Raw genomic sequence first — 15326 nt, 5'->3', positions numbered from 1 at the left:
AAACTGCTCAAAGGTCCACCGAGAGGCGGGATGGAAGATAGAACAAACAGGACGGACAACATGGTATCAATCTTGCACTGCGTCAGCAGATCAGACAAGCAGGAGACAGAGCTCGGTTGAGCACCAAAGTGCTGCTGTTTCCAATCTTGCAGATGACCAGGGAGAAGAAGAGCGCCTTTCCCAGCAGCAGGAGCACAGACAGCACCTAGTGCCCACCCCACAGAATGAGCATCAGGAAGAGACCCCTAGCAGAGAACCCCCGACACAAGTAAGAAGTGAGAGACCGATCTGACAACCCAAGGTCAAGTGGCCCAAAGCCAATGACAAAGTGGCATGGAGAAGTCTTGATCAAGATCTGCACATCATCCTTAAAAAATCTCTACAAGGCAGTGCAAGCACCAAGCTGAACCTCTTCGGTAACATCATTTACGAAGAAGGCAAGGAGAGATTTGGAGAAATGGTGCGAAGAAAGAACACCCACAGGGAGCTAGGGAGGTGAGAGAAGGAGATACTCAAGCTGGTAAAGGAGAGGTGTCATGGTTGCGGCCACATCTGGCGGAGATTCCCCACAACAATCCATGTAATCATTCCAGCACACAATGCATCTGCATCAACCCATATTAATAGCAGACAATATAGATTATTTACATTTTTCAATACAGTCCTGGTGTTTTTATAGATAAAAATCTTGGTAAAGCGATTAATATTTCTTCACATTTATAATTTTAAAATGAAACAACTGACCTGAGAATCTGCAGCTTACATTGTGAACTCCTCAGTCCAGCAGAAAGCAGCTCCACTCCTGAATCCTGCAGGTCATTGTTACTGAGGTCCAGTTCTGTTATGGAGAAGATGTCCAGCTTCAAATCTGATCCCAGATTTTTACATGTCTTTTCTCCAAGATTACATGAAGATAGTCTACAAAATGAGGAAAGCACAGCAGATTTTACTTAAGAATAGACATAAGAGATCTTTTGTCTGCTTCATGTTGTCAGACAGGATCTGTTTAAGGGATTTCTTGACTCTACAGGCCTGGTGGTGGTTAGTAATGAAAATGAGCCCAGGTTTCTAAAAAATGTAACTAATTACAGGTAATTCATGGGGGGGTAAATACTTTTTCACAAAGGGTTGGACTGGTCTGGAGATTTTTTTGTTAATAAATGAACTAGTTTAAAAAGGGTTTGTCATAGTGGGGCAGAAATCAAGGCTTTATTAACAAAATGAGTAATACAGAGAGTAGTCAGAACAGGCAGGGTCACTACCAGAGAACAGGGGGCTGTTCCACGAAGTAAGCTAACTCAGTAAGCCAGGCTTTTTAAGACGAGCCTGGCTCATTTTGATCAAATTTTGGTTCCACGAAAGAGGCTCGAACTAAGCCTTGTTCAGTTACTACAGCAACATATACGTTTGTACAAACCTGCTCTGTACCAGGCTAGAGTTGACGCTTAGTATAGCTGCAGCACTTCTATTGGATGAGCTGTGTGATGTCATAGCCTTGCGGGTGGGAAACAAATCAAGGAACAAGGTTCCGTCACAGGTTTATCGGTTTGTATACATTTAATTGAGTATTGTACTATATTTTAAATGTGTCTGCACATTGCAATTTATTGGTTCAATCTTCAGGTCAGTGTAAAATGAAATACAGCATTTAATTGCAGTTATTTTCCACGAAGATTAATTTGCATCAACTCTATATCACGAAAACACTTTTATTCGTATTAATGATGCCTGGTAATTTAGAGTAAGTTACTTTTAAGTATATTTGTTATCCCATAATTCTTGTTCAGATTCATTCAAGTGTTTTTACAAATTATATCAATTCATATATGTGATCATATTTGCTAAATATAAATAATATGTTTGGTTAACTTAATGACGCAAAAAAGGGAATGGATACAGACAACTATCTTACCAATATTTTCTTACAGGTGATATAAATTAGCAAAAATGTAGGCTATTAAAAGAGTAGGGCCACCACCAGTATCAGCAATAGCTGTTTTCTTTCTGGTTGCTAAAATATTTCATGCAGTAAATTTATAATATAATAATATACACTAAAATATGTAGTTTAACTAACCAAATGGAATTGCACATTTAACCTTGTGTGGCTAACTCAAGCAAGGCTTACTCAATTTTTTTTTAAGCTCGCTTCGTGGAACAGCCCCCAGGAGCCAACAGGAGAAAACATACCAGGGTCACAATAAACAGTCCAGGCTTTGGTACACAGACAAAGGGCAGGCAAAAATCTGAGTTGGGGTACCCGTAAAAACAGTAATACTCAAGGATACAAACAAAGGCAAAGAGAAACACGTTGTAATGCTGGACGAACCAAAACAATGCTCAGCACTGAAGCTGAGTTCAAGGCAGTCTTTTATACCTGGCTCCACAGGTGCTAGTACTCAGTGACTGCCTGAAGGGGTCACGTGAGAGTCACAGGCTGGTGCGTTCTAGGTAATGTAGTCTAGTGACTGGAAGTCACAGGTATAACTGAGTGTGGGTGAGAATAGCACAGTTTCAGTGGTGGGCGCGACAGTGTTTTATATATTTACTGAGATTATATGTCTAATGTTAAAGTTTGTTTGATAATGTGAAAAATTTAAGTATGACATAAAAGCAAAAACAAAAGAAATCTGTATGAGATGTCCATTTCAACCATCGCAATCACCGTGTTTAGCTTTAAAACATATAAATGCAGAAACACACAGTCTACAGACAAAACAAGAATGGAAATCCACAATAATCAATTTTAGTTAGAAGTAAATATGTTTACCATTTAATGCAGGTTTATATAAATAAATTGTAAATTTGTTTTGAATGTTTTTTTGTGTTTGCATTTCAGTTCTTTTCAGCTGGAATAGTTTACAAATAATGTAGCATTAATATTTATCAACATCTTTTTAGGACCAGTGGTAACCTATTATTTTCCCTAACACAAACTATAAACAAACAATTACTTATTACACAAGATTTTTTATATTTAGAATGTAAAATTTACAATATTCTGGGGTTAATGATCAATTATTAATTATGTTGTGCTATGAGACTTTGTGGTTAAAACTGTTACTTTCTTATAGTAAATAATGTTTAAGAAAAAATGGTATATTAAATAAAATCAATGGTCATATTAATGCTTGTTGATCAGATAGGACCATATCTTTATTTATTTACTGATCTTGAACAGTGGTCAATTTGGAAGAAAAACTTTTTTTATTAGGATATCAGGTCAACATTTTAATAATCCTTTTAGTGTATTGCCAAACAAAGCTTATCACTTCTACTACTACTACTATAGTAGTATAGTACCAGCACCAGACACACACGTGACTCACAAAAGCCCCTCAGCATGACACCAGCAGAAGTAAGGAGGACAACAACACCGGACGGGTGCTAAGAGACTGTGCCGACCAGCTCTCGGACGTCCTGGCAGACATCTCAACGCCTACCTCATCCAGGCAGCTGTCCCTACTTGCTTGAAGACTACTAACATCATCCCGGTCCCCAAGAGCTCCGCAGTGAATGGTCTGAATGACTTCCGGCCAGTAGCCCTCACTCCGATAGTCACAAAGTGTTTTGAAAGACTGTTTCAGACCCACATCAAAGCCACCGTCACTGTGGATCCACACCAGTACGCATACAGGAAGAACCGATCCACAGAGGATACCATTTCCTCCGTGGTCCACACTGCCCTCACCCACCTGGAGCAGAAGGATTCCTACGTTCGGATGCTCTTTGTGGACTTCACATCTGCTTTCAACACCATGATTCCTCAGACACTGATAACCAAACTCTCCTCACTTGGACTGAGCTCTTCCCTGTGCAACTGGGTCCTAGACTTCCTGACCAACAGGCCGCAGTCTGTGAGGATTCACAACATCTCCTCCCTCTCCATAATCCTCAGCACTGGCTCCCCTGGCTGTGTGGCTGTGTGCCCCCTCCTGTTCACACTGCTCTAATATGACTGCTCACCTATCCATCCAGGCTGCCATATTGTGAAGTTTGCGGACGACACGACAGTGGTTGCATGTCCAGCTACAGGCAGGAGGTGGAACACCTGGAGGATTGGCGCAGAGAGAACAACCTCTGCATCAATGTAAATAAGATGAAGGAGATGATTGTGGACCTCAGAAGGAGCCAGCATGCCCAGGAAGGTACATCAGCGGCTCTACTTCCTCAGGAGGCGGCGACAAGCTGGTCTCGGGAGCGCAGGCCTCACCTCCATCTACAGATGTGGCGTTGTGTGCTTCAGCATCACACGTGTGGCATGGAAGCTGCACTGCTGCAGACAGGAATGCTCAGCAGAGGGTGGTAAAGGCTGCACAGAGGATTGTTGGAGTCAGCCTTCCCCAGCACCAGGGACATCTACACCTCCAGATGTAGAAAAAGAGCCACCTGCATCAGGAAGGATCCCACCCACCCAGCACATGCACTTCCTGTCCCGCTCCCCTTAGGCAGGAGGCTGCGGAGCATCAAGTGCAAAACAACTGCTCTTTATTCACATTATCATGCTGCTACAGCAAACTTGCCCTCTGGACTTCATGTTGCTTCTACCTGCCTACTCTCCATATTTTTGTGTATTTATCTTGATATCTATTTTGTTCTATTCTATTTTATTGTGTTCTTCTTGTATTATTTTTTATTTTATCTATATTTATCTATTTTAACAATTGCTACAGAGTAGATGTAAATTGAATTTAATTGGGAGCATTTACATTTTCATCAATTATTTTGGTAACACTTTACTTGGATGGTCCATTTGATGGCTTTGTTGAGGCTTAACTGACATTCAACTAACATTCAACTGAATGTCTATTAACTGCAACTTAAACCTATGTTGAATGTAAATAATTAAAAATAGAACATAACCCTACACCTAACCCTAACCTTAACCCTTAATCAACCCTAAAATCTAACCCTACACCTATCCCTAACCTTAACCCTAACCTAACCTTTTAATCTAACTCTAAACCCAATGCTAAAATGTTAAGATTAGAGTTTGGGTAAGAGTTGGATGTTGACATTCAATAGAGAATCATTTACCTTCACCTTTCAGTTTAGTTGCATTTATTAGACATGCCGTTGAATGTTAGTTGAATGTCAGTTGAGCATCATCAAATGGACCATCCAAGTAAAGTGTTACCATTATGTTTCTAAAAGATTCTCATTATTGTGTACATAAGTGAAAAAAGACTTAGTATCCAACAAAAAGATCACTTTTAAATGGTTGGTGTAAACTGACCTCCTAAAAGCTTAATTAGGTCTGTTTGCTGTGAATACACATATCTTCACATTTATTATTTTAAAAAGAACCAACTGACCTGAGAGTCTGCAGTTTACAGTGTGAACTCTTCAGTCCAGCAGAGAGCAGCTCCACTCCTGAATCCTGCAGGTCATTGTTACTGAGATCCAGCTCTTTCAGGGAGGAGTTTTCCAGTTTTAGCACTGATTTCAGACTTTCACATGACCTTACTCCAAGATTACATGAAGCTAGTCTGCAAGACAAGGAGCAACTGATTTTATAACAAACTCAGTGGGAAAGGTCTGCTTGAAACAGAATTACATTGTGAAATACAGTGTTCTTCTGAAGACTAGTCTTTATTTATTTAATTATCTTCTTAAATCACTCTAACTCTAAGTTCATTCAATATTTCTTTAATAGAAATATAAGAGAAATAAGATTTACAACTATAAAGTCATATTAATTCTTCTGGAACATATAGGATACAGTACTCAGGATAGAGTACTAATATGTTGTTGGATTTTATATTGTTTTTTGCTTCCACTTCCACTTACAGTCCTGACTTTGACTTTATTTACTGATCAGTAACTTTGATAGTAAAAAATAACTTATTTGTAACTGTACTCATTAGCATATGAGCTCAACACATTAGTCATCTTCTTGGCAAATTTCCAATTAGTCAATTTAATTATCAGTGCAAATGTTTATACTATTGCAACTATTACTACCACTACCTTTGAATATTATTTATTGTATTTGTAGGATAGTGTACCTAGTCTAATAAGATTTTAAAACTTAAAACAATCATGTATCCCTTGAAAATGTATCCCTTGTCAGCGAGATCCCTCTGGGGATACTCTGTATATCCTTTAATAGAGGTATGTCAGATTCAATATAATTTTTATTACACTTTGTATATCTGCTGTTGTGAATTTTTATGCTCTAAAATTGTTTAGTTAATTTTATTTTAAAAATGTTTAAATATAATGATATGTAGAGAGATCATACTTAATAATATAATAATATCTATTAACAAAAAATAGTACTTACAGAGCTCGCTGCGTGTTTTTCACCACAGGCAGTAATCTCCTCAGTCCTTCTTCTGACGCACTGTATTTCTTCAGTTCAAACTTCTCTTGAGTCTCCTCTGACATCATCAGCACAAAGATCAGAGCTGACCACTGTGTAGATGAGAGTTCCTGTTTTGAGAGAGTTCCTGAGTTCAGGAAGTTCTGGATTTCAGCTGTGAGTGAGTTGTCCTTCAGTTCACTCAGGCAGTGGAGGAGATTCAGGCTTCTTTCCTCCTGCATTTCCTCTTTTAGTTTCTCCTTAATGTAGATAGCTGTGTTGCTAACGCTCTCTGCTTTAATCTTCAGGTTTGGCAGAAGTTTGGTCAGAACCTTCTGACTGTCCTCCACAGAGAGGCCGAGGAGGAAGCGGAGGAAAAGGTCCAGGTGTCCATTTTCACTCTGCAAAGCTCTGTCCACTGCACTCTTATGGAGATCTGTTATCTTCTTATTAATCCACAAAAGTTTGTTGAGAACTTTCTTTTTGAAAACATTCTTCTTCTTATTGCAGTGGGAGTGATGCACATATACAGCCGCAAGGCTTTCCTGAACACTCAGATGCACAAAGCTGAAAATGTTCCTCTCAGAAATTCCCTTCTGCTGGCTGAAAATCTGTGTACACACTCCTGAGAACACTGTACCATCACTGACATCAATCCCACATTTCTTAAGATTATCCTCATAGAAGTTCAGCTCTCCACTCTCAAGATTACTCAAGGCCAGTTCACCGAGCTTCAGAATGATGCGCTCAGGGTCAGGGTCAGTCTTCTTACTGTATTTCTCCTTCATCAGGTTTTTCTGCTGCAGTAGGAAGCTCATGTACATTTCTGTCAGGGTTGTGGGGATGTTCTTCTCACTCTCTTTATCCATCAGTGGCTGAAGCACAGTGGCAGAGATCCAGCAGAAGAATGGGATTTGACACATGATGTGGAGACTCTTTAACATCTTTATGTGTGAACTTATTTTCTCTGCTACATCCTCTGTTTTGCAGTATTTGGTGAAGTACTCCTTCTTCTGTTCATCATTAAATCCTCGTACTTCTGTCACCAGATTGATGTATTTCTGGGGAATCAGATGCGCTGCTGCTGGTCGACAAGTTACCCAGACTAGAGAAAAGGAAAGCAAATTTCTGTTGATGAGATTTGTGATCAGTGAGCCCACTGTACTCGTCTTATTCACATCTTTTACTTCCTCTCCATCTTTAAACTCCAGTGGGTAACGATACTCATCCAGCCCATCAAAAATAAACAGCACTTTACCATCTTCTTCTGGAAGAGACTTCAGTGCAGGCTTTGAGGAGAAAAAGCAGTTATTCAGTAGTCCAATCAAACTGAACTCCTTCTCTTTCTTCAGATTTAGTTCACGGAAGGGTAGAGGGAAAATGTACTGAATGTCCTGGTTCTCCTTTCCTTCTGCCCAGTCCAGTATGAATTTGTTGACGGACACAGTTTTTCCGACTCCTGCAATTCCCATTGTCATCACTTTTCTGTTCCGTCTACCTGTACCCGGCTGGACTTTAAAAATATCACTGCATTTTATACACTCTTCCTCACTGCCAGCTTTATTGGGAGACATCTCTATTTGCATCACTTCATGCTCATTAATGACTCCTCCACTTTTATTCTGCACTATAACGAGATCAGTGTAGATATCTTCCAGGAACTCCTGATGACCTGTCTGTGAGCTCCCAATTAAACGCTCATAGTTCAATTTCAGAGTGTCCTTCAACTTGATGCAGTGTTGTTCATCTTTTGACAGAGAAGGGAAAGTGCTTTTAATCGGTTTTTATTTTACATTAGTAAACAAACAATTTGAAGAAAAAAAATTGAAATGTAAAAAACACTGATGTCAGTATCAATTGTTTCTCAATAACATCTCAACTAAAAGACAATGTTCTGAAATACTTTATAATACTGTAAGTCTTCAAAATTATGAGCACCCTTGAGCACCTGTATTTACACATTTTGTAATGTAAAGCTCATTTAAAGCTATTCAAACATAAAAACAATTCTTATGAACACTGTTTAATTCTTAATCTGTTTATCATGACAGGATAAAAAACTTTAAACCTGTAATGTAGACTGTGCAACAAATATAATAGCTTAATGCAGAATGTTTTACAATTGCAGACGAATATAAGTATAAATCAAAATAATCATTTGGTATATGCAGTCTCTTTGTGCCACATTGTTCAACATTTCCTCATAAATTACCACCAGGGGCATGCTATCTTGTCAAAGCATGCTAACATAGTGTTGAGTTATAGGTAAAGATTTTGTATTTATTATTTGAATGATAATTTACATTTTGTAGTACACAACAAATACAAACACACACATAATAACAATAAACTTAGATTGTATAATGCAGCAGAGGAAAACAGAATTACCATGAGAAATATTTCGGCTGAATATTTTCAATTGCCGTACATTCAGTGCCTTCAGATGTGAAAGAGTATCAGACTTCAGTCTTTGAAATAGACTTTAAGAGTATTTTCAACATGTTATACTGTATGTTTGGCACAACATTTTTTTTAACAACAGTGTTCTGAGCCAGAGGAGAAAATACATGTTTTTTTCCTCCATCTTCTCCCTCAGTTTCACTTTCACTATCCACCTAGCTTGTTATCTGTGGAAACTGCCAGCAATTGTTGATATGAGATTGCTATACTGTTCACTCAAAAATGAAAAATATACAACAAAATTCCAATATTAATATTATACTAGAAGAGAGTTACAGAACTACCAGCAGTAAAAAAAGTTCAGTAAAGTGAGCTAGGGTTAGGCATATTAGCCTAAAAACACAATACCAGCCAAGCAGTAGTGGTCACCAGCACACTATCTACACCTTTTACCAGGCAGCTACATAGCTCAATTTTTTATCAGCAGAAAATCTGCCAACAATCTCAAATGAAACGTCTTATAACTAAGAAGTCTCACCTCCATCTGCTCGTCCCATTGCCTGATCAGATTAAAGAGTAAAGAGTAAAGATTTGGGATAAACACACACTCATATGCAAATCATCTGAATTCAATTTCCAAGCCTCATAAATTATGGTTTGTACTAATATTTGAAAACATGGGCCCCTCTCAACAATTTTCTAAATGAATTAAACAATGAAAGAAAGTAACTTATGCCCAAATGTCAGTTGAAGTTCTACAAAGCTGCCTTCACATTTCACAATTTTAGGCCCAATTCGTTTTAGGAAATTGGGTAAATTGTTTTGTGGGCAGATAAAGAAAAACTAAAACTTTATAACACAACCAGCAAAAAAATCTAACTATAAATTAAACTACAACCTGGAATGATACAGGCTGAGATTTTTGCAAAACGCCCAAACATTGATTTTATAATGTAAATGCATATTTTTGTATTTTTATGTTATGAAAAAGAGATTAAGGTTTAATACAATCAAAATTATATTATTAAAATGTGGCTAATCTTTTGCATGTAACGGTAATTCACAAACTGCATTACACCCCAAATGCAAAGTGAAAGTGTATATCAATATAGAGACTCAGTATATTGGGAAGACCACAGTGTTAATTGCTAATGTTTCATGGTCATTGATAATGTTCATGTATTAACACAGAATAGCAGAGATTATTTAATGAGTTTACCTGCAGTCAGTGTAGTAGAAGAGGCTGCTGAACTCTCACTCATTACCTGTCCTCCACCTGCTGCACCTGAGAGAGAGCACAGCAGTACAGAATAAGAAACAATATCAGATAATTAAATCACAAAAACACTGAACTGAGCTCTATTCTTTATTACTAAAATAGAAACAGGACAACCTACTCTACTCGCTCTCAGACTCCGGCTGCTGATGGAGAAGCAGCATGACCTACTGTACTCTCTCTCTCTCAGACTCTGGCTGCTGATGGAGAAGCAGCATGACCTACTGTACTCTCTCTCTCTCAGACTCTGGCTGCTGATGGAGAAGCAGCATGACCTACTGTACTCTCTCTCTCTCAGACTCTGGCTGCTGATGGAGAAGCAGCATGACCTACTGTACTCTCTCTCTCTCAGACTCTGGCTGCTGATGGAGAAGCAGCATGACCTACTGTACTCTCTCTCTCTCAGACTCTGGCTGCTGATGGAGAAGCAGCATGACCTACTGTACTCTCTCTCTCAGACTCCGGCTGCTGATGGAGAAGCAGCATGACCTACTGTACTCTCTCTTTCTCAGACTCTGGCTGCTGATGGAGAAGCAGCATGACCTACTGTACTCTCTCTCTCAGACTCTGGCTGCTGATGGAGAAGCAGCATGACCTACTGTACTCTCTCTCTCTCAGACTCTGGCTGCTGATGTAGAAACAGCATTAGGTACTGTGCTCTCTCTCTCTCAGACTCTGGCTGCTGATGTAGAAACAGCATTAGGTACTGTGCTCTCTCTCTCTCAGACTCTGGCTGCTGATGTAGAAACAGCATTAGGTACTGTGCTCTCTCTCTCTCAGACTCTGGCTGCTGATGTAGAAACAGAATTAGGTACTGTGCTCTCTCTCTCTCTCAGACTCCGGCTGCTGATGTAGAAACAGCATTAGGTACTGTGCTCTCTCTCTCTCTCAGACTCTGGCTGCTGATGGAGAAGCTGCATGTCTTAGATTAATAATGCATATTAATTTGTCCCTCAGGCCATAAGACTGTTCAACTCCTCTCAGCACAGCAAACTGAAGACTCTGTGACACTTTTTCATTCTGGCAACTCTGGCCACACCATGGACACACCCCCATCTATGGTCACACTCTCAGATTTGCTGATGCCTATAACACTATTTTAATAGTTCTACCCTATTTTGCACTAGTAGTTCATTCATCTACTGTTTACATATATTTTGCACTGCTGAATTTAAATAATTATATAACTCTATTTCCACTTTGTGTATGGCTGACATCAGTTATCCTCACTTTATGCACATCAACTGGTGTTCACTGTCTATTGTGTTCAACTGCACTACCTCCATTCGACATTACACACACACACACTAAAGACTGACTTTAATGAGAAAAGGGTGTTAAATCTAATATAGTTTAAACTTTCTTTAACACACTTTCATTTTTGTGTTACTGAATGGAACCAGTTCATCAGTGTTACTCAGTTTATCTAGCAGTGGTTTTAATGTAATGGCTGATAGGTGTATGTGTGTGGTCTTGTATTAATAAAGTCTTGGTATTACTCTGAAATGAGTAAAGTTAAGAGTTAAATTAGTTCTGTCTCTCTGCAGTAGTGCATGTGTTTAAGGGTTCATATGCTTTGCATCTTTATGATAATTCTATTTTTTTTATCACACAGATCTTAATAAAACTGTGACCTCAGTGTGATAAAATTATACAGAAACAAAAAATAGCATTTGTGTACAATCAGTGTCTGATAAAGACAGTTAAGTTTTTTTTTTATCTTTTCTTCTTTTTTATTTTTCATTTACCTTCATGCTGAGATTCAGCTACAGAGTGAATATGAACTGAGCCATAAAAAATTCCTTGTAGAACAGGTGCAATGACATTCCCTCCAGTCTGAGCTGTGATGTTCTGGACCAGTTCACTGGGAGCTGTGGGGTTCTGGGTTGTGGTGTTCTGGACCAGTTCACTGGGAGCTGTGGGGTTCTGGGTTGTGGTGTTCTGGACCAGTTCACTGGAAGCTGTGGGGTTCTGGGTTGTGGTGTTCTGGACCAGTTCACTGGAAGCTGTGGGGTTCTGGGTTGTGGTGTTCTGGACAGGACTGGTTTGATCTGTGTTCACATGAGAGCAAAAGTCTGAGTTCCAAGTGTATCGAAATTTCCACAGTCAAAAATCAGAATCAACCAAAGGTGGAGTAGTAGCCAAAGGCAGAACTTTTGTAAAAGTACTATTACTTCAAAATAATCTTTATTTAAGTAAAAGTAAAACTGCTCATTTGAATTATCACCTCAGTAAAAGTAAGAAAATATTGATTAACAAAACGATTCAAGTAGTGAGTTTCTTTTCTTTCCCAAAGAGATTTATATGATGTATTTGCTGGCTACTAGTTATCAAAACGATGAGTCGATATATTTATCAGTAAGATTATTTTGTTAAATAACTGAATAATTGTCAGTCCTGACTTTGTCAGTCTGCCTATTCAGGACAATTGTCCCCCCCAAAGACTCCATTTCCCAGCAATCTCAGCCCATGGACTACAATGACTCGGCTGAACACGTGACTCTGCAGCGTTCAGCCTTTCTCACCTTCTGATTACACATTTCCCACACCTGTTTGCACCTGTATTAATAGCCCTCTGTTCCCTTTGTTCCTCGCTGAGTATTAACTAGTTTTCTAGCTCTGTTATGACGCGTTTTCCTGACTTTCTTGAATTCTTGTTATCGACCCTTTTCTGCTCTTAGTTTTCTCTCTTGCCTAGCCCTCTGGTTTTGTTGTGGATTTTTTGTTACTGACCTTGTTTCCTCCTCTGACTACTATCTTGCCTTTCCCTGTTTAACCTGCAATAAGCTGTAATTAGTCTAACATAGTTAATTCAATAATGTTATACTGTTAATCTGCAGCTTTATTACTATAAATACTGCTGTTGTTCCGAAATTACAGATGGACAGAATTTTTTGTATCAAATTTCTTGCAGTGTTCAGTGAACCAGGGGGTGGGGCTGTAAACCCATGACTGTTTAAAACCCTGTGACCTTTAGCACTGTGTGTTGTTGACCTCTCCAGAGAGTAGATTTAGTGCAGGGTGTAAGGAGTGATGTGGGACGGATCTGTAAACTCTGATGTGTGAAGAGCACTTATAACTATGCGTTATAACAAGAGGACGATGTAAACGTGAGGAAAACTAGGTGTCTTTTCTCTAAACATTGCATTCGGGTTCGGGGCTCATTAAAAATCGTTCAGCCCAGGACAGATGTTGCTCCTGGTGAACGGACTTGTACAAGGTCCTGAAGGAAGCTTTCAGAGATGTGTTTGAATTAAGCAACAGAAAATGTGCATTGAATTAAAAATGACTCATTACTTATAGTTGTAATGTGTAACGTGAGGAACAAAGGTGAATATAATGGAGTAAAAGATTTCTGACATCACAAATGTACTCAAGTAAAAGTGTTAAAAATATAATGTAATTAAGTAAACGTAGCGTGTTACTACCCACCTACCAATCAATTATTCTCTGTCAGCAAATTTCTTTAAAAACACTTTTCTTTACATGTTTTGGACAAAATGTGTGAGAGTGGACCTGGAAGAAGCGCTAGAGAAAACTTAAATCATGTTACCTTATGATTTCCAATATTTGTTCATCAGTATTTCTTTATTTTATCTAAATATAAGAAACTATATAAGACATTAGTTAAAAAAATGATTGATCTTGTCCAAGAAAGAAAGAGAAAGGAAAGAAAATGGGGGAGGATTTTCTGGTAAAGATGTAGAAGTTCCTGGATTTCTGAAGGAGGACAGAACCCATGTTTTAATGTTATTAGTAACATCTACAAAACACCAACCGCTCCTTCTTTAAGAAGCTTTACTGGATCAGTGATGGTCAGGAGTGAAGTGGGAGTTTGAGGAGAATTAGGTCAAACAAACAACATAAAGAAACACAAAGAAATCAGACAACACAGTACTTTACATTACATTTTAATAAAATAATTCTCCAGTTTAGGATAATATTTACTGTACATATTGAAACTGTAGCAGAGGAGTGTTAAAAGTAAAGATCAGAAAGTTTAGATTAAAAGACATTGTTCATGTATCCTGTAGAATCCAGAGAGAAAGAGTAAAAATAAAGAGTGTAATTAAATGAAATGATCTTACCTGCTGTGAGCAGAGCTGTATCAGTCCATGAGCTTTTAGTCCTCAGCTTCTAAACTCCTGTACTTTTAGATCTGGAACAGAGGATAGAATTTAGCTTTTAGATCATTCTGACCATAAACTTTCCATATAAATCTTCTTCTGATCTGTAGAGGAAGCTTTTAAAGCCAGACTTCAGTGCAGCTCCGTTATAAAACTGATGAGTAAAGAGAGCAAGCAGATCTGCGTAACAGGAAACAGTTTCACAACTCAAACTCAGACACAGCTACATTCAGTTCTGTATCTTTTAGAGACTCTGAAGGTATTAGATCAGAGTAGAAATAGAAGAGAACAGTAGAGTTACAGAAGCAGATCTACAGAAATCCAGTGAAGTGGGGGAAACTGGTGAAGTTTAGAATACGCAAATTTACAAGGAGATTTACTATAATAGATTTGTAGTGTTTTGTGAAAATTTTAACTTTTGAAGAAATCCACTAGAAGTTGTGCTGACTAGAAATATTTAGTTCAGAGAATTATTTTTATGTTTAAAAAAAATCTCTTTACATTTTTCGTTTAAGTCTGATTAAATTCTATGAAATGTTTATTGTATAAATTCTGCTGACTTTCCTGTAGCTCCTTCGACACTGAGGCCAGGCAGTTCACTATTATATAACACACTCACACACACACATATATATATATATATATATATATATATAAATCCCAAGAGAAGCAGCAGCAGCCTGTGGAGAATGACTACACACTGACGGTGGGAGGGGACGCCCAAAGTACCAAAGCAAATATCGTCACGACCACCATCAGGTAAAAACCCCTGCAGAATTGTTTAGTATGTTTAGTATTATTATAATAATTAGTTTATTGTTGTGGTTTGTTTGCTTCGGTTGTTGAGTGGTTTATCAAATGAATGATAATTTTAATAAGAAGAGTTCAGAATCAATAAATGGTGTTTTTTAATTATAGCTTTCATCTGTCTCAGCATGCTCTCCACCAGTCTTACACACTGCTTTTGGATAACTTTATGCTGCTTTACTCCTGGTGTAAAAATTCAAGTAGTTCAGTTTGGTGGTTTGATGGCTTGTGATCATCCGTCTTCCTCTTGATTATATTCCAGAGGTTTTTAATGGGGTTCAGGGCTGGAGATTGTGCTGTAATGACAGGATCTTGATCTGGTGGTCCTTCTTCCACACCTTAATTGATCTGTGTGGAATTGAACATTGTCCTGCTGGAAAAACAGAGTTGGGAAACATTACTAGAACGGAAT

The 15326-nt window shown here is 38.4% G+C and overlaps 1 protein-coding gene across 4 annotated transcripts in view; it reads right to left on the bottom strand.

Annotated features, from left to right (window-relative positions):
- Positions 1 to 683: 683 nt before the first annotated feature.
- LOC125784871 (protein NLRC3-like) overlaps positions 684 to 15326 on the bottom strand; it is a 60229-nt gene continuing 45586 nt past the window's right edge. Inside the window, exons 3-7 of one of the 4 annotated variants that reach the window (XM_049468914.1) lie at positions 11729 to 12031; positions 9924 to 9989; positions 6287 to 8051; positions 5316 to 5489; positions 687 to 918 (exon numbers count right to left, since the gene is read on the bottom strand). In XM_049468914.1, coding sequence (XP_049324871.1) covers positions 726 to 918; positions 5316 to 5489; positions 6287 to 8051; positions 9924 to 9989; positions 11729 to 12031 — 2501 coding nt within the window. In that variant the 3' untranslated portion in view covers positions 687 to 725. Of the gene's footprint in view, positions 919 to 5315; positions 5490 to 6286; positions 8052 to 9923; positions 9990 to 11728; positions 12032 to 15326 lie in introns of all 4 variants that reach the window. The other 3 variants (XM_049468921.1, XM_049468932.1, XM_049468928.1) reach the window with 3 other exon arrangements.

This window comes from Astyanax mexicanus, chromosome 1 (genome assembly GCF_023375975.1).
Source record: "Astyanax mexicanus isolate ESR-SI-001 chromosome 1, AstMex3_surface, whole genome shotgun sequence".
Taxonomy (NCBI): Eukaryota; Metazoa; Chordata; class Actinopteri; order Characiformes; family Acestrorhamphidae; genus Astyanax; species Astyanax mexicanus.
Note: the sequence above shows the minus strand (reverse complement) of the source record. Positions and strands in the feature narration are given on the sequence as shown.